Below are 18906 nucleotides of genomic sequence, written 5' to 3' on the forward strand. Positions count from 1 at the left end.
CAACAATTTAAGCAATATACATTAAAATAAAAAGGGGGTAAAACTCCCTCATAGTAACTTGATCAATGAGAGATCCTCTGCATCCCCCTCTACACTTGAAATTTGCTTTGTCTCCAATGTAAGCATAAAATGCTCCATAAGAAGCATATAATGCTACAAAAAATACAAGTGTAAAATAAATTAAAGGAAGATAATTTGCATGATATTTTTCTTGATTTGACTAAAGGAAGATCCTCTATTTTCTCTTCCACTTGTTCCTTCACTTTAGATGTTTGGATAATGGCAATGATAATTTGGGGAAATCTAAATGACCTTCTTTATGTAAAAACTTGCATGTCCAACAAAAAGATGTTTTTGCTGCATAGATATGGGGTAAGGTAGAGAAGCAAAAACATGAATATTATTCCTAATAACCTTCATGACTATAGTAGATACTAAATGCTCTAAAATTATACTTTCTATTACCATAAAATGTAAATTTTCAAAATTTAGCACAAGGTTAGTTTCAATGCACCTATGTAACATCTTAGGCAAACTCTATAAACATAAATCAAATGAAGATTAAAGTTTAAGCTCTAAGGATAAAGGTTGGAAATGGAGGCTCTTCTACTGATTGAACATCCACTGTTGCAACTACATCTGCTAGTGAAACATATGATATTATGGCATCTTTTTTACCTGCAATAACAATACTAATCTTTGCACATATAGCACACATAATAGAATCATCACAAGTACAATCAGAGTCAACAATGATAAACTTAATTACAATGTCAAAAATGTCAATTTCATGTTCAGGTACAAGGTCAACAATCTCACACATAGATGAATTAATACCAAATGAATCAATATTATACAACTAAGATCAAGAATGTCAATCCTCAAGGCAGACATAGATGGATGTGTTAACCGTAGTTGGTTGACATTAGTAGTTAACTGATCAATTTATGTTTGCAAATCTTGAGTTGCAATATTTCACTCTTGTTGAAACTTGTTATTGCATTCATCCATCTATTTCATCATTTCCTCTAATGTAACAACACTATTTTATATAGGTAGTGGCTAAACATAATCTTCAATAAGACCCTAATGATGACCTATCCACTCGGAACTATACTTCTCAAAATATGAATCATGATAATATTGTTGTGGAGGTTCATATTGTTGACTAAAGTATGGATCAAAATATTGTTGTTGTGGAAGATCATAATAAGTTTCAACAGTATTACCATGAATGATTAATTCTTGGACTAAGGAGGTCAATTCAGTCAAAACATAATCCATAAGTATCTAACAATAGTAAGAAGTATAAAATTACTATTCAAAATAGAAACAAGACTCACAATGCTAAACAAAGTAAAGTGATGAAAGTCAACAAAAAAGTAAAAAGTCAACTATAAAGTTAATATTAGGGGTGAGCAACGGGTGGGTTTGGTCGGGTTCGGGTGAAAAATGTCCAACCCGTTGTAAATCGACTTTGAAAAAATGTGACCCATATCCGACCGACTGAGCTTTCGATTTGAGGCGGTTCGGGTTGAAACGAATTCGAATTTAAGCGGGTGGGTATAATCGGGTTTGAATTTTTTTGTAGACCAATTTATCTTAATGAAGATGAAGCTTAAAACGATAAAAAATATTTTTAAAATAGTGTATAAAAATAGAATGAAGGTGACAATAGATGGTGTAAATAGATTCGTAGTTGAAACATTTACAAACTAAAGAAGCAAAAATAAAAGATAACAAAATTCATAGTTGTTACATGGAAAAGAAATATAAAGTTAGATTACAAAACCATAAGAAATCACAGTCACACAAAATGTACTCAAAATGGAGATAAGAAGATGGAAAAGAAAGACAAAGAAAGAAGCAAAAAGATAACACTAAAAATGGACTAGTGTGTTGAGAAGTTGAATGAGGAAGGAGAAGACAAAATAAATATCTAAGTTATGAGAAAAAGTAAAAAAATAAGCAAAAGTAATAAAAATTTTAACTTATCTCATTTTCGGTTGGGTTCGATTTTTAGCGGGTTTAAAAATTCAAAACCGAACCCGCCCAATATAACCCGTATAAAATCAAAATTTTAACCCGATTTACCCATAAGACCCGCCCGAACCCACCCAAAAGCAATATTTTTTTTTCGGGTTTTTCGGGTTCGGTTCGGGTGTCGGTTTAATGCTCACCCCTAGTTAATATATAACAAAGAAAACCTGTAACATGCAAAATACTATCAAATGAATTTTAAAAAATACAAGAGTACTAGAAACTCATTTAACATCAAATTTTCTATTTTTTGTAATTTTTTTGGTGATTTTTAAAAATATCAAAAAATAGTAAAAAAATGAAAAAGTGGTTTAAATGATGGAATTGACAATTTTATGTACATTTTACTCCCATCGGAAGTAAGTTAGCTCAAAATAATGATTTACCTTTGGAGAAAAAGTTTCAACCAAAAGTGAAAACCCCAAAAAGTGCCTATGAGCAAATATTACACAAAATCACAAAACTCAACAAAAATGGTTAAAATCAAGGTTAGTATATACAAAAGCAATTTACAAATAGTTAGTAGGCATGATAAAATCAAGACACAATGACTTGTGTCCCCGACAACGGTGCTATTTTGATAGCGTTGTCGAGTCATTATTAAAAGTAAACTAGAATTTCTCCAAAGATTTGTAATACAAGGAACAACCTAGGTTATTCTTCTCGAAGACATAAGTCAATTGGATCCAAAATTATCATACAATTAGAAAGGGGGTTCTTATGAATAAGAAAGAGAATTTAGAATATTACAAACACAAATAAAAAAATTCAATTAGAAATTACATCGATTCAAGATTTCAATCATTACGGTAAAATTTTCATGGTTCAAATTATAATCGGAATTTAATCAACCTAAATCAACAAGAACATAATCTAAATATATATATAAATCTAGATCTATTGAATTTCATAAAAACATGAAACACAATCATGATCTCACAATTTCCTTGAAATTCAAAAACGGTGAACGGTTGAGTTAGACGATTTAGATTATTTTAAGTCAAAATCTAAATCTAGATCTACATCCAAAATTAATCTTCAAATCTAATCCAGATCCATTAAAACAAAATTCATAGTCATGAAGAATGGAAAATGGATATAGAATCGAGAAGAAGATGAAGATAATTTGTACGGTAAAAATAGATCGGAAACTTGAATTTTACCATAATTCATGAAATCTCAAATCAAATAAACGGATTAGCCACAGATCTTCATCAAGACGCTACAATTCTTTTGTGTAGAAAAATGTAAAGAAAAAATTTCGTGAAAGACAAGAGAGGGAGGAGAAAATTTAGAGAAACTTATAGAGAAAATAACTCTAAAATCTGAAAAATGAGTGTAAAGTATATATAACAAGCTCACAACACCTATTAGTAGAGAAATAGTGGGCCTAATCAGAATATTTACAAGGCCCGACCCCACTAAATCAACTAATTACAACATTAAACAAATCCTAATATTATATTCTAAAAATAAAAAGAAAATACTATGGAGGACCATAACTTTGCAATGCAATTTTGGATCATTTAACGTCCAAACTAGCCTTTTCTTCCAATAGAGAAGTTGTAGAAATCTCTCTTATCTTTCCAAGGACACTATAAATGTCTAAATCCAGTGTTGGGAGCTTTAGATATGTTTTGCACAAGAAACAATGTCAAAACATGAAAAAATTATGAAAAATAACTAAAATTGACAACTAAGACCAAAATGACTTATTAGAATAAATCAAAACTAATATATTACAATATGATACTAATAAAAGTCAAATAAACCAAAAAAAATTAATAATCTTAATGGATAGATCAACTTTATAAATTTTTTAAAAATTTGAAAACTATGTGATACTTCATTTTATAAATTTAAATTGACGAATAACTTTCTAAAAGTATTTATCCATCAATTTAAATCAATAAAACAAAGTATCAAATAATTTTCACATTTTAAAAAAAATTTATAGACTTGATCTATGCATTAAGAATTTTTAATTTAAAAGTTTAATCATTAAAATTTGATGTAGAACATGAATTACTGAGTAAAGTAAGTTTAAAGAAACTTACTCTTGTAGTAAGTGAATCAATCCTTCCTCGTGAATAACCAAATTTATTTGGTTGTTATTTCTAAGAAGAGATAAAGCCTCCATAAATTAAAAATAATAAAAAAAAAGAAAATAAATGAAGATAATATGAGGACTTAGTCTTCAAAAGACAAAGTAGTTAAGGAGAACTTGAAAAAAAAATCAAGTTATTGGATAAAATGTATTTAACTAAAAAGAAGAAAGTCAATATAGTGGAGAGATGGTTACAAACAAACCCTCTTATAAAATGAGTATGAGATAAATCAGAAAAACACATACATAAAATAGAAACTCTCTTGGAAACAAACCCTTTTTAATCATGATTTTATATAACATATATAATTATTTTTTAATTTTTGAAATTTATGATTTTTAGTTTTTAATCATGATTATATATATGTTTGAGTTATAATATTTTATTAAAAATATTTTTTTTATAAGCTAAAAATTAGGTAAATGGTCACTAGTAATTTTTTTTTATTATTCTTAATATTATTGTGATGCATAATGTCATTTTTAAAAATTATATGATTATTTTTTTTTTCATATTTTATTTGACTTAAATGTGTTTTTAATTTTTGTAAAATTAAGGAATATTGATGTTGATTCTTGATTTTTTTTTATATCATCCTTCTAACGTTTATAAACATTGTTTTTGATCTTCGTAAAATAAATAAATTTTGATATGATCATTGTAAAATATTTTTATTTAACTTTTATCATTTTAAAACTTAAAATTACTATTTTTGCTCCTAATGGTTATTTTAAGTAGATGAATAATAGTTATTTGAATAATCTGTACAAATTTTTAGAGATGTGAAATATTAACATAAAATAACTAATAATCATATGTAACATCTATAATATTTATTTAATCTTTTAATAAACATATATACCAAAAAAATAGTTTCAATTTTAGAGGAGTGAAAAACAACTAAAAAAATTTTCATGAACTAAAAGAAAAATCAACTAATTTTGTAGAGATTGAAAAACATTTTAATTTTTTTATTATTTTATTTTCAGTTAAAATTTAATTTATATTTTTAAGTTTTTAAAATAAAATAACATTTATAAATATTTAAATATAATATTTCCAAATATTTTAAATTTGTTTAAATATTTGCTAAGATGAATATCCAAAATGCAACTATTAAATTTTAAACACTTATAAAATAAATTTTTATAACATTAAAATTTATTAAATAAGATTTTAAATTAATTATTTATTCAAACGCATCAATTGTATATAACTATTATTATAGATTATAGATTAATTACTTTAATTTTAACCTACAATCACAAAAAAAAATTCAAAATATGGATTTTATTATTTGAAGAAGTTATAGAATTGGGGATTAGATTACAGGTACCAAAACGTGCATCGGTGCAGTTTGGCTTTGACATAACCCCTTTCTTTGCGACGCAAACGCAATAAGCAGCGCTTTGATTTGAGCCTCAGCGAAAAAAAGGAAGTAAGCAACACTCATTTTATTTTAGTCTTCAAATATCGTTCATTTGCTTGCACTACTTCAACCACCAAATTCGATCAACTTAATTGCTACATTTTCATAGTTGCAAAATATCTCTATTTGATTCTTTGTTAATGTGATCTGATTCTGCTTCCAAATACAAGAAACCCATCTGTTATTTATTGTTTTCTTCACTCGTTTTCTGTTTATTTTGCTAACTGCCACGAGATACTGGTGTTTATCACGACATCTGATTTTTTCAGTATGATTGGTTTTGCCCACAAACTGTTTGATGTATGTTCTAAACAAGGAGGACCACAAATTGTGATTCACAGGGTCCATTATTCAATTTTATTATTGAAATGTTCACAACAAATTCTTTTGACATACCCACTTGCTTTCGTTCTCAGTAGTTTATTAGACCACATACATGACAAAATATATGCCTAGAATTTCTTATAGGCTAAGTTCTATAATGTATATTCATTGTAGCATATAGAGTTAATATTAACATATCAAATTTGTCATCATTATTTTCACTGTTCAGATGATGAGGGAATTCACCTAAAATATGAATTATCGCAGCTTCCCTTTAGCACAGTAAGTCAAGTTGTTTTGAACTAGTTACATCATTTGTAAAATATTTTTTTAGATGCAACAATTTGTGTAAGTTCATGTTATCATACATAAATATGGGATAAACTTATTTTCTGCATGCCTTCTGCGATTCTCCAATGAATAAAATAGCTGTAGCATAAACTTGAATTAATGTTTTGCATCTGATTGATATTGACTGTTATTTGAATTAGGAACTCTACCAAACCCTGAGATTGATCCTAGTTTTAACTTTTTTTTTCCTCTGCACCTATTTCTCCTTCCCCATACAAGGAGTGAAGAAAAATCCCTGAAACCCACGTGTTCCAGTGGCACTGCCTTTCAAATTTGCGACCTTCTCAGTCAACTATCTCATTTCAAACGTAAGTTCAAGGCTGCTTTTCTTATCTGCGTTTTATTATGTGTTTTTATTCCCCATTTTCCGTTTGGTAAACAAGAAAATTGAACCAATGAGCAATTCTTTTTTTTTTTTTTTTAATAATTTGAGGTTAATACAACTAAAATTTGGTAGTTTACAAAAATAGGAGAAGAAAACAATGGCATTAGTTTGGGAAGAGTAGAATCCGGTAGAAAGGAAATTGGAGCCTAAAAATAAGGGGAAGGCAAGGGGGTGAAAAGGGTTTAAGTAGAAAGGAGTAAGTTTTGGAATGATCAAAGGAATTCGGTTAAGATGATTATTATTATTATTATTATTATTATTTATTTTTGTGAGGGTTAAGATTAAGAATAAATAAACATTGTGATTTGTTCGCATTTTTCTCAACAGTGCAGTAACACACGCTGCACATGAACACAGGCAACACAACATGCTTCTGTCCTCAATACTCGGAGCTTTCACTAGGCGAGTGGGTTCCATAAGAACCCTCTCTTCACAAACAGAAATGAAAGACTTTCTGGATTATATCAATTCCCTAAAAAATTATGAGAAATCAGGAGTTCCCAGAGGTGCAGGCACCGATTCGGACCAGGGTTTCGATCTCGCTAGAATGAAACGCCTCATGGAGCGTTTTGGTAATCCTCACTGCAGCTTCAAGGTTTCATTCCTCTCAATCTCTCTTTTTATGCGATAAACTTCTTTAGAAACACTTTTAGATGAAAAATATGCAAAGTAGTTTTAGAAGAAAAAAAATAAGGAGAAAAAATGAACTAAGTTTCTCTTTAGACTAAAATTTGCTTATGATATGCTAATTTGTAGTAGCTCTCTCTTATTAGTTTCTCCATAATTTTATTTTTAATTTATGCATAAGTTGATCTTATGAAGAATATCTCATTTTTTTCTCTTAGAAATGTTTTAAGAAGAGTTTACCCAAACATACCTAAAGTTTATGTTTTAATCTTTCACCAATGTTTTGAAGAGGTAATCCATGAAGTTAAAATGGGCATTTTATGTCGAAGGTTTTTGTACTTTCGCTCAATTTTTAGACAGTTGATGCAAGTGCTCACTCCAATCATAGGCGGTCCATATTGCTGGAACTAAAGGAAAAGGATCAACAGCTGCATTTATATATAATATTCTGAGGACTGAAGGTTATTCTGTTGGTTGTTACACTAGGTGAAGCTTCTTTATCATTTAAACATGTTTTGTTTTTTATAAACTGTGCCTGCTTGCAATTTCAACTCCAACTATATCTTTTCTTTACAATTTTGTAGATATTGACACCAGGCTTTGTTTTTCTCAAGCAGTCCACATATCCTGACCATCAGGGAGCGCATTTTACTAGGAAGATCAGGCCACCCGGTGTCGGCGAAATTGTTGAATGATCTCTTTCATAGGATCAAGCCGGATCTTGACCAAGCAATGAAAGAGGAAAATGGTTGCATAAGCCATTTTGAGGTATTGAATGTTGAACTGAGCCTCATCAATGTTGTCAAGAAGTTGTGGTAACTTATGGAGTTATGTTGATGGGGTTCAGTGGGTCCATTTGATGGCTTTGGAGCTAGAATTTGTGCTATTTGCTACTGTTGCATTTCTTCCTTTTTATTACACTAAAATGTGTTGAAGTTAATGTTTCATTAATCGGATATTTCTGCTTACACTTTCATAGTCATAGTATTCTATTAAAATTCAGGTGGTATGTTTTTTATTGCTTATTGGTTTACCCTGTTTCAATATGGGTATTTGATATGTTAGAAATCATGCATATTGCCAACTTTTATATTTGATTACTTAAATTACTTGTGAAAATGTTACAGGTTTTCACTACGATGGCATTCCTCCTATTTGCTGATGAGAACGTTGACATTGCTGTTATTGAGGTTAGTTATCTATTTCCCTACGTTATTGGGTGATTCTTCTGATTATATTATTGTTACCTCTCTTCACCAAAAGAATCTTGAGTTGATACTCACGTTTAGGCAGGGCTTGGTAAGGTTGGTGCTTGTTAATGTTGGCCTTTTCTTTTAAAATTAAATCCAGAAAACCTAAATTATGATATTTCTTTTAATTAAATTCTACAGGCTGGGTTAGGGGGTGCACGCGATGCAACAAATATTATATCCAGCTCTGGACTTGCTGCATCAGTGATAACCACTGTAGGTGAGGAACATTTGGAAGCTCTTGGGGGTTCTCTGGAAACAATTGCAATGGCAAAGGCAGGAATTATAAAACAAGGCTGCCCAGTTAGGTGTTTCTCTCTTTAGATCATTTGCATATGAGTGTGACATACTGAAATAGACGAACCAATATCTTGGGGACATGAGTACATTTTATAAATGAAAAAAATTGATAGGAAATGAGTGAAAAGAAAAACTCTGGCTTATTATTCCTTAAAATTATAAAATCCTTTTCTAAAGTTATCTTCTGTCATAATTTCTTGATGTAGGCATTTAAAATTTTCCTCATGCTATTACTACTATTATCTCATATATATCGAGAAGTAATTTTTGAGTCAACAAATAATTATTAGACAAAATGCAGAAAACACAAAAATACAGAAATCAGAAATGTGAGAAAATAGGATGTCACACATGACAAGATATAGTGTTAACTGCATTGATACTATCTTGTCTTAAAGCCAATATTCAACGTTAATAGAAAAGCCAAATTGCATTTAAATCAGTGATCACATAACCTCCATTTTTAGAAACTATCCACGTTTTCCTTGTATAAACTAGCATTTTGTTATTTAAACAGGCGGCCTGCCAAATAATGTTTAATGTTAATTATTGTTTTTGTTTGCTGTTAATCCTGAGTCCATTAACATTTTCTAAAGGGTTTATTTACACAATTGTCTTACACCTATACAATCTTTATGGTTTAGTCCTACACCTAGAAATCACTTTAGTCCTTATATATAATTTTTAATGTATTTTAGTCCCTATAATTTTGGATGATGGGGACTCAAACGGATTGAAAAGTATTATAGGGATTAAATTAAAACGAGTCAATTTTAGGTGTAGGGACTAAAACATAAAGATTGTGCAAGTATACACATCAAATGAGTAATTAAACCTTTTCTTAGACTAATATACTCTACAATGTTAGCTGAAGTGTGAAAATGACAGCTATAGAATTTTCCTTTCTTTTGTGATGAAGTCAAATATTTATTCTATTGTTTATCTTTGTGGTGTATGTACATATTTTGAAATTTCATTCATCAAACCCTAAAAAAATTCTTTTTATTTTGTTGGGTTTGGGTGCATAACTTTGTCCTTTAAAATGTCATTACTTTAAGATATACTCCATTGTTTCCTTTATCTTTTGTTGACTAAATCAAATACATTTCAGTTGGTGTTGGGTGGACCATTTGTCCCTCATATAGAGCGCATTATTCGAGATAAAGCTGTAACCATGGATTCACCGGTAGTGTCTGCATATGATTCTGGGAATAGGTGTACTGTAAAAAGTTTCAGCATACTCAATGGAAGACCCTGTCAAATTTGTGATATAGCAATACAAGTTGGGAAAGACTTGAAAATGGTATGAACGCTTGTTCTTTAGCTTTTAGTGTTTCTTTAAACAATGCAGTGCATGGAGCATATCTCAGGTGGCTGCTTTAGATGGACGGTGGGCATTGATTGCTTAGGGTGCATCTTATAGACATGGTGTGCAATGTGAGTTAGCATCCTTTAAATCTTTCACAAGCAGAGTGTGAAGGTAACATGTTGATATGGTTTAGCATAACACCTTGCATCGGAATAATGGTTGACAGAATTTGATTATCTATTTAAAAATAGGTAGTCTAAAAGTATAACCTAATTTAGGGCCAATTTGGATAAATTTTTACTTAGTACTAATGGGAGAAGAAAATAAAAAGAAAAAATGAAATACGTTTTTCTAAAAACTATAATTAGCTTATGCACAAGCTAATTTTTAACTTATGGAGAAGTTAATGTTAGCTTATGAACAAGTTTATTTCATTTTTCTTCCTTATTTTCTCTTTCTAGAAGCGTTTATAGAGAAGTTCATCCAAACAGACCCTTAAAAATTTTTGATTTGGAACTTCAATCATAGGACTGTGTTTGATGGTCTCTCACATCTCATGCTGTATAAAAACATCTGAATGTTTAAAGAATTTGTGCACCCATTTCTCCACTACTTTAGTATGTTATTTTAGCAGGGTTTCTGTCTACTTTTTTGTCATATTGATCATGGAAAAGTTTTATGAGCAACTTATTAGTTATTATTATATCTATTCATGTAGTCCTGCGAGTTACTTGATGTGAAGCTGCTAATGCTTGGAGATCACCAACTTCAAAATGCAACTACTGCTACTTGTGTGGCACTTTGTCTTCGTAATTTAGGTACAACTTTTTTACCTTCTGCTTGGTCTCACATTACTTGTGTTCTTTTTATAATTAAAATGAATATATTCCTGCTCTAGTTCAGAGTTACTTGAGATTCAGATTGTTAGTCAAGTAGCCTAGTATAACTTAAGAGGGGGTGAATTAAGTTATCCAATTTTTACTCTTTTATGAGTTTTTAGTAAAGCTTTCTTATAAATTCTTCTTCTTAGACAAATTGTATATAAAGATTAATGATGCAAAACTACTCAAACACAATTAAATAACAAGTAATTAAAAGTGTAGGGAAAGAAGAATCGCAAACTTGTTTTATACTGGTTTGGTCAATCTTGCCTATGTCTAGTCCTCAAGTCTCCAACTTGAGATTTCCACTATTTTTGTAATTCTTACAAGACTTAAATCCTTCAACACCTTGGAACACCCTTTCCTTGTTTTGAGATTCAAAATCTAACAAGGAGAAACTCTTTCTCCTTTACAGATCAAATGATCAAGTGGGTATATCAGAGTAACTCTCTTTGAAGAGTAGATTTTACACTTTGATGATCTTAATGAACTCTTTAGATAATGATGCAAATGAACTTGGCCAAGAAGTTTTGTAAATATGTTTTTCACAATAGAGTTCGTTACCTTCTTCTGAAAAATTATAGGTATTTATAGACAATTATTTCTTAGATTGTGTCTTTTTATGAAGAGTTGTAACTCTTTATAATTTTTCAGAAAAGATACTCTGGTAATCGATTACAAGGAATTGGTAATCGATTACAACGGTTTTAAGTTCAAAAATAATTTGAAATGTTGTATCTTTTAAATTCAAATTTTGAAGTTCCCTTCTTCTGGTAATCGATTACCAGAACACGTTTTTAGCATTTGAATTTTGAACCAAGAGTTTTCTTCTTCTGGTAATCGATTACTTAAACTAGTAATCGATTACCAGACAGATATTAATAGTTTTGCTTTTTGAAAACTTATGAATTTAGAAGCTTTTTCTTACCAGTGAAAATAATTTTTGTATAGTCTTTTTGAACATTTTACTTTTTACTTTCTTTTTCAAAAAAACATTCTTTTATTCAAAAAGACTAAATTTAAGTATTTCTTGAAATCCTTATTTTAATGGCCAAGTAAAATTTGCAATTTCTAAAAGTTCCTTTTACGTATTAAGCTAAGTTGACAAGACTTATCTAGTTAATTCTTGAGATCTTGTTTCTTGATCAACTTGCTTTAACTTAACCTTTTATTTTCTACAATGCTTTGGCATCATCAAAACTTTATGCATATGTTCTTCCACATTCTCCCCCTTTTTGATGATGACAATTTACTGTAAAGGGAAAGAAAATAAAATAGTATATTTCGATCACTCCCCCTTAATCTCCCCCTTAGTAAAAAGATTTGTATTTAAATAGAAATTTGTAGTGATCAAGTTATATTGTTCTAAACATAAAAGCCAATTTTTGATCATAAAAACCAAGGAAAAAAATGGTATTATTTATTAAAAAAAATGGTTGTTTCTTTTCCCTTGTTCTTCTTTTCCATTTCTCTCCCCCTTTAGCAATCATCAAAAAGAATAATGCAACATATATAGCGAAAGAGATTACAATCATGAGTAGAAACTGAAGTAAAAACATAAATATCCCAAAACATAAGTATGTAGAGTCAAACTGAAGTAAAATTGCAAATCCTAGAACACAACCAATTAAAAACATGGAAATAAGCAAATTAAAAAACCAAAATTTCAGAATATAATTCAAAGTAACCCTAAGCAAAAGATAAACTAAATGAAACCATCAGAACCAATGTCAGCCAGCTACTCGGAAGGTCGGCGAAGAGACTTGACTTCATCCTCAAGACGAGTCATGTGAATATCTAGGGAATCAAACCGTTCGCCAACAAAGAAACGAAGATCTCTAATCTCATTTAGAACATCAGTGAGGAGTGCCGAGGAAGGATCCTGAGGTGGTGGTGAAGGAGTTCGATCATTAGGATCAACAACTTGAAAATCTCGCTTCCGTACCCATGTGTTTTCCAATGTTTTCTTATATCCAAAAGAAACAACTACAGTGGCCCCAATCTCAAAGGATCGCTTAATTGGAACCCATGCTTCATTATCCCGAGGAACATTAAAATGTTCCAGAATAGTAGTGATAAAGTGTGGATAAGGAAGAGGAGCATTTGCCCGCAAGGCCTTGTTCATACGATTCCTAATCAAATGAGCCTAGCTAAATTCTCGACTAGTTATTAGAGCCCAAATCAAGATTAAGTCTTCTTCAGTTGCCTATGCAAGGTTAGTGATACGACGAACAATTATATAGTGCATGATGCGATAATCAAATTTTATGGAACCAGCCAGTAAACGTCCAGACATATCAACATCATCCACACAAATTATTCCACGGGCATTAGGATGGGAATAATCTTCTTTCCATTCATCAGTAATTGTTCCCTCAAACAGTGTTCCCTGATTACTTAATTTTGATAAATCAAAGAAAAGAGACTGATTTATCTCAATTGGGATTTTCTTAACCTCACTGTAAATAATCCCATTCCGGATTTCTAAATTAGTATAAAAGACTCTTACTAAGTCGGGATAAACAGGGTTCTTCAGAGACATGAAATCCACTATTGTAGAATTTTTGAAAATTGTATAACATTCAAATGACTCATCCTCAAAGAAATTAATGCTTAAATATTTTGGATCAACAATATTGCGTTCGGAAAATAATTGGAAGTACCTATCCCGTTGTTTATCCGTGGAGAACAGAGTGAGAGCGCGTCCAGAGTAAGGAAACGGATTTGGTGGACGCGCTCTTACTCTGTTCTCCACGGATGAACAGCGGGATAGGTACTTCCAATTATTTTTCAAACGCAATATTGTTGATCCAGAATATCTACGCATTAATTTCTTTGAGGATGAGTCGTTTGAATGTTATACAATTTTCAAAAACTCTGGAGTACTGGATTTCATGTCTCTGAAGAACCCTGTTTATCCCGACTTAGTAAGAGTCTTTTATAGTAATTTAGAAATCCGGAATGGGGTTATTTACATTGAGGTTAAGAAAATCCCAATTCAGATAAATCAGTCTCTTTTCTTTGATTTATCAAAATTAAGTAATCAGGGAACACTGTTTGAGGGAACAATTACTGATGAATGGAAAGAAGATTATTCCCATCCTAATGCCCATAGAATGATTTGTGTGGATGATGCTGAGATGTTTGGACGTTTACTGGCTGGTTCCATAAAATTTGATTATCGCATCATGCACTATATATAATTGTTCGGGTGTTGCTTCCTCGTACCACTAACCTTGCACAGGCAATTGAAGAAGACTTAATCTTGATTTGGGCTCTAATAACTAGTTGGGAATTTAGCTGGGCTCATTTGATTAGGAATCGTATGAACAAGGCCTTGCGGGCAAATGCTCCTCTTCCTTATCCACATTTTATCACTACTATTCCGGAACATTTTAATGTTCCTCTGGATAATGAAGCATGGGTTCCAATTAAGCGATCCTTTGAGATTGGGGCCACTGTAGTTGCTTCTTTTGGATATAAGAAGACAATGGACAACACATGGGTACAGAAGCGAGATTTTCAAGCTATTGATCCTGATGATCAAACTCCTTCACCACCACCTCAGGATCCCTCCTCAGCACTCCTCTCTGATGTTCTAAATGAGATAAGAGATCTTCGTTTCTTTGTTGGTGAACGGTTTGATTCCCTAGATTCTCGCATGACTCGTCTTGAGGATGAAGTCAAGTCTCTTCGTTGACCTTCCGAGTAGCTGACTGACATTGGTTCTAATGGTTTCATTTAGTTTATCCTTTGCTTTGGGTTACTTTGATTTATATTCTGAACTTCTAGTTTTTAATTTACTTATTTCCATATTTTTAATTGGTTATGATCTAGGATTTGCAATTTTACTTCAGTATTAACTATACAAACTTATGTTTTGGGATATATATGTTTTTACTTCAGTTTCTACTCATGATAGTTATCTCTTTCGATATTTATGTTGCATTATTCTTTTTGATGTTGCCAAAGAGGGAGAGAAATCGAAAAACAAGGGAAAAGAAACAACCATTTCTTAAGATAACTTGAGAACAATATAACTTGGCTTTTATGATCAAAAATTGGCTTTTATGTTTAGAACAATATAACTTGATCACTATAAATTTCTATTTAAATAAAAATCCTTTTATAAAATAAAAAATAACATCAAACAATGATTTACTAAGGGGGAGACTAAGGGGGGGGGAGTGATCGAAATATACTGTTTTATTTTCTTTCCCTTTACAGTAACTTGTCATCATCAAAAAGGGGGAGAATGTGGAAGAACATATACACAAAGTTTTGATGATGCCAAAACATTGTAGAAAATAAAAGGTCAAGTTAAAGCAAGTTGATCAAGAAGCAAGATCTCAAGAATTAACTAGATAAGTCTTGACAACTTAGCATAATATGTAAAATGAACTTTTAGACATTGCAAAGTTCACTTGGCCATTAAAATAAGGATTTCAAGAAAACCTAAATTTAGTCTTTTTGAATATAAGAATAAGTTTTTGAAAAAGAGTAAAAAGAGTGTTCAAAAAGATTATACAAAAATATTTTTGACTGGAAAATAAAAGCTGCTAATATCATAAGTTTTCGTAAGCAAATTTTGTAATATCTACCTGGTAATCGATTACCAGTTTAAGTAATCGATTACCAGAAGAAGAAAACTTCTTGGTTCAAATTCAAATGCTAAAAACGTGTTTAGGTAATCGATTACCAGAAGAAAGGAACTTCAAAATTTGAATTTAAAAGATACAATGTTTCAAATTATTTTTGAACTTAAAACCGTTGTAATCGATTACCGGTAATCGATTACCCATAGTATCATTTCTAAAAGATTGTAAAGAGTTACAACTCTTTATAAAAGGACATAACCTAAGAAATAATTGTCTATAAATACCTATAATTTTTCAGAAGAAGAAAACGAACTCTATTGTGAAAAACATATTTACAAAACTTCTTGGCCAAGTTCATTTGCATTATTCTCTAAAGAGTTTATTAAGATCTTCAAAGTGTAATATCTACTCTTCAAATAAAGTTATTCTGTTATACCCACTTGATCATTTGATCTGTAAAGGAGAAAAAGTTTTTCTCCTTGTTGGTTTTTGAATCTCAACACAAGGAAAGAGAGTTCCAAGGTGCTGAAGAATTCAAGTCTCGTAAGAATTACAAGAATAGTGAAAATTTCAAGTTGGAGACTTGAGGACTGGACGTAGGCAAGATTGGCCGAACCAATATAAAACAAGTTTGCAATTCTTCTTTTCCTACACTTTTAATTACTTGTTATTTAATTGTGTTTGAGTAGTTTTGCATCATTAATCTTTATATACAATTTGTCTAAGAAATAGAATTTATAAGAAAGCATTTCTAAAAACTCATAAAGGAAGACAAATTGGATAACTTAATTCACCCCCCTCTTAAGTTATACGAGGCTACATGACTAACACAGATGTGTGGATTACATCTACAAGGGCTTTTGTGACAATGAATGGTCTTCACATACCTATCAAACTTGTGACTAAATACTCGAGTGTGGCATATAGTATAAGCCTTTTGCATTTTGTTCTGACATCGCATCAACTTTTTTTGGCTGCTTTAGTTTAGTTATTTTATTTTTGTAGTTTTTCCCCTTGGCCCGTTCTCTTTCTCATTATGACCTTGACAAACCAATTCAAAGGCTTTGTATTGTTTTGTGTTTAGTCTATTTTTTGTTTTTGTAATATGACTTCGGTTTCACTTTCTCCTTGTTTATTGAATGATTAGGATGGAGTATTTCTGATGAATCTATCAGGTCTGGTTTAGAGCATACGTACCTCCTTGGGAGGAGTCAATTTCTAACATCTGAAGAAGCTGAGGTATTAGGACTTAGTGGAGCAACAGTACTGCTTGATGGAGGTTGAGTGCTCTGACTTTTCTTTTTATTACCCTGGGGATTAACACATGAAATTTTCTGAGTAAGAAAAAGATTTTTTCTGGGATTAATTTCCAGACTGTACACATCTTTAACATATCACAGTGATTCTGATAGACTCCTATGTTCATTACAATTTTTCATTGTATTGTGGGAGGAACCAAGAAATTTCTGGCTTGGTGCCCCAAATACTTGAGAACAAAGTTGTGATTAGGTGTGTGGATATATGCTGTAGCCCACACCAAAGAATCTGCCAAGGCACTGATGAATACATTAAGGATGGCATTTCCCAAAGCTCGATTGGTTTTTGTTGTTGCGATGGCAAGTGACAAAGACCGTGTGGGTTTTGCTCGAGAGATTCTCTCAGGTAAAATCTGATAGGTTGATATTAAAATAGTGATAAAGAACATGCATTTATATAACAATTGATCAAGCCTTCACTTTATTGATTTCCAAACCACGGTTATATTCCTGTATTTTTCTCTCCAAGTGTACCTTTTGCTTTAGAAGAGCTAAATTGAAAATTGCTGTGTTTAAGCCTATAATACTAGTGTGAAATAAAATGACAAGTCTAAATATGCTATGGCATTTGTTCAGGTTTACATGTGGAGACTGTCCTTTTGACAGAAGCTTCTATTGCTGGAGGTGTAACTCGAACAACTCCAGCATCTTTGTTGAGAGATTCTTGGATTAAAGCTTCTGATGAGCTTGGCATTGGGATTGTTCACGATGGAATGACAGAATATAGCGAGTTATTAAAGGAACAGCAAAAGGGTGATGGTAAGACCATATTGGCCACTGAGTCATGTTTAAAGGGTTGTTTGAGAACTGCAAATAAGATTCTAACTAGAAGAGGGGATGAAAAGGGTGTTATTGTCTTTACTGGCTCTCTGCATATAGCAGCTTCAGTCTTGGCTTCTCTTGATGGATAATGGGGTTTTGTAGTGCAGCTACCGAAACGGAATTCCCTTACAATACAAACCAAAAGTAAAGGCCAAATGGGATCTTGGATGCCTTTATATCAATGTTTTAAAACTCGGCTTGGACCAATCGAGACCCAGGTACATAACTTGTTCAAGCTGAGAGTTGAATCAATCATGCAAGTAATCCAGTGATTATGTCATCAAATTGGTTAAAACCATTGAAAACTTGGATTGAACCACCAAATATTCGGACTAGGTGAACCTTTCTTTAATTTTTATTTGTTTGTTGTGCTGTGCTACTTTATTTCTTATTGAATTTTGAATCGAATGGTATTTAAGTTTTTTTTTTTTCTTCACCTTAGACTAATTTGATTTGGTCAAGAGGCAAGTAAAATCCTAAAAATGACATAAGTTTCCAATCCTGGTTTCAGAGATTGAGGACCTCATGGATCACCACTACACCATTTGTTTCTTTGAAAATATTTTAGACAAATATAGTATATATATATATATATATATATATACACATTATATATTATAATTAAATTATATTTTATTTTTATCAACATATTTTACTATTATGTACTTGACTTAAATAATTTATATAGTATATTTTTAATTTAAAATTATATATTAATTTATTTGGTTTAATTAGTTTATAATTTATTAACTACAAATGTTTTGGAAGCTTATTTAAAATATGGTATGAATTTTATTAAATTTGCATGTATGAAATATGCATAACATTAATACTTTATAAAAAAAAATCACACAATTTAATTAGTGATTCATTAGTTTAACATTTAATTTTGTACGTTCATTGGTTTGTGATTAGTCCAATTTTTAAAACATTATTTTTATATTAACATTCTACATCATTCATTATTGTTGGCTTATAGTTCCAATGATCAAGATTCAATAGGTATCTATAAGTCTATAATGAATATTTTAAGGGATAACCCTAGGCATCTTTAAAACCTTATTGAGCTTAGCACAACGTTTTTAACTCAATTGGGTCATTAATACTATATTTTTTTCCCCTTATGATTTTGCTAGGTCTAGTGACTTGATTGACTCGTCGTGAAG

The 18906-nt window shown here is 31.0% G+C and overlaps 1 protein-coding gene across 7 annotated transcripts; it reads left to right on the forward strand.

The window, feature by feature from the left end:
* The first annotated feature begins 5449 nt into the window (after positions 1 to 5449).
* GLA1 (Folylpolyglutamate synthetase family protein) lies at positions 5450 to 18176 on the forward strand. Of its 7 annotated transcripts, none has more exons than XM_083063356.1 (13): positions 5465 to 5586; positions 6131 to 6183; positions 6393 to 6560; positions 6965 to 7232; positions 7653 to 7750; positions 7882 to 8032; positions 8392 to 8454; positions 8656 to 8817; positions 9926 to 10117; positions 10842 to 10941; positions 16750 to 16881; positions 17133 to 17264; positions 17495 to 18176. In XM_083063356.1, the coding sequence occupies exons 4-13, from the start codon at positions 7005 to 7007 to the stop codon at positions 17827 to 17829; spliced, it is 1593 nt and encodes a 530-aa protein (XP_082919482.1). In that variant the 5' UTR covers positions 5465 to 5586; positions 6131 to 6183; positions 6393 to 6560; positions 6965 to 7004; the 3' UTR covers positions 17830 to 18176. The 7 variants fall into 7 exon arrangements, with proteins under 7 accessions (XP_020210548.1, XP_020210551.1, XP_020210552.1 ...); XM_020354960.3 differs by having other exon boundaries at positions 6472 to 6560; XM_020354961.3 differs by having other exon boundaries at positions 6472 to 6560; positions 6995 to 7232.
* Positions 18177 to 18906: the final 730 nt, after the last annotated feature.

The sequence above is a fragment of the Cajanus cajan genome, chromosome 9 (assembly GCF_000230855.2).
Source record: "Cajanus cajan strain Asha chromosome 9, NIPB_CcT2T_4, whole genome shotgun sequence".
NCBI lineage: Eukaryota > Viridiplantae > Streptophyta > Magnoliopsida > Fabales > Fabaceae > Cajanus > Cajanus cajan.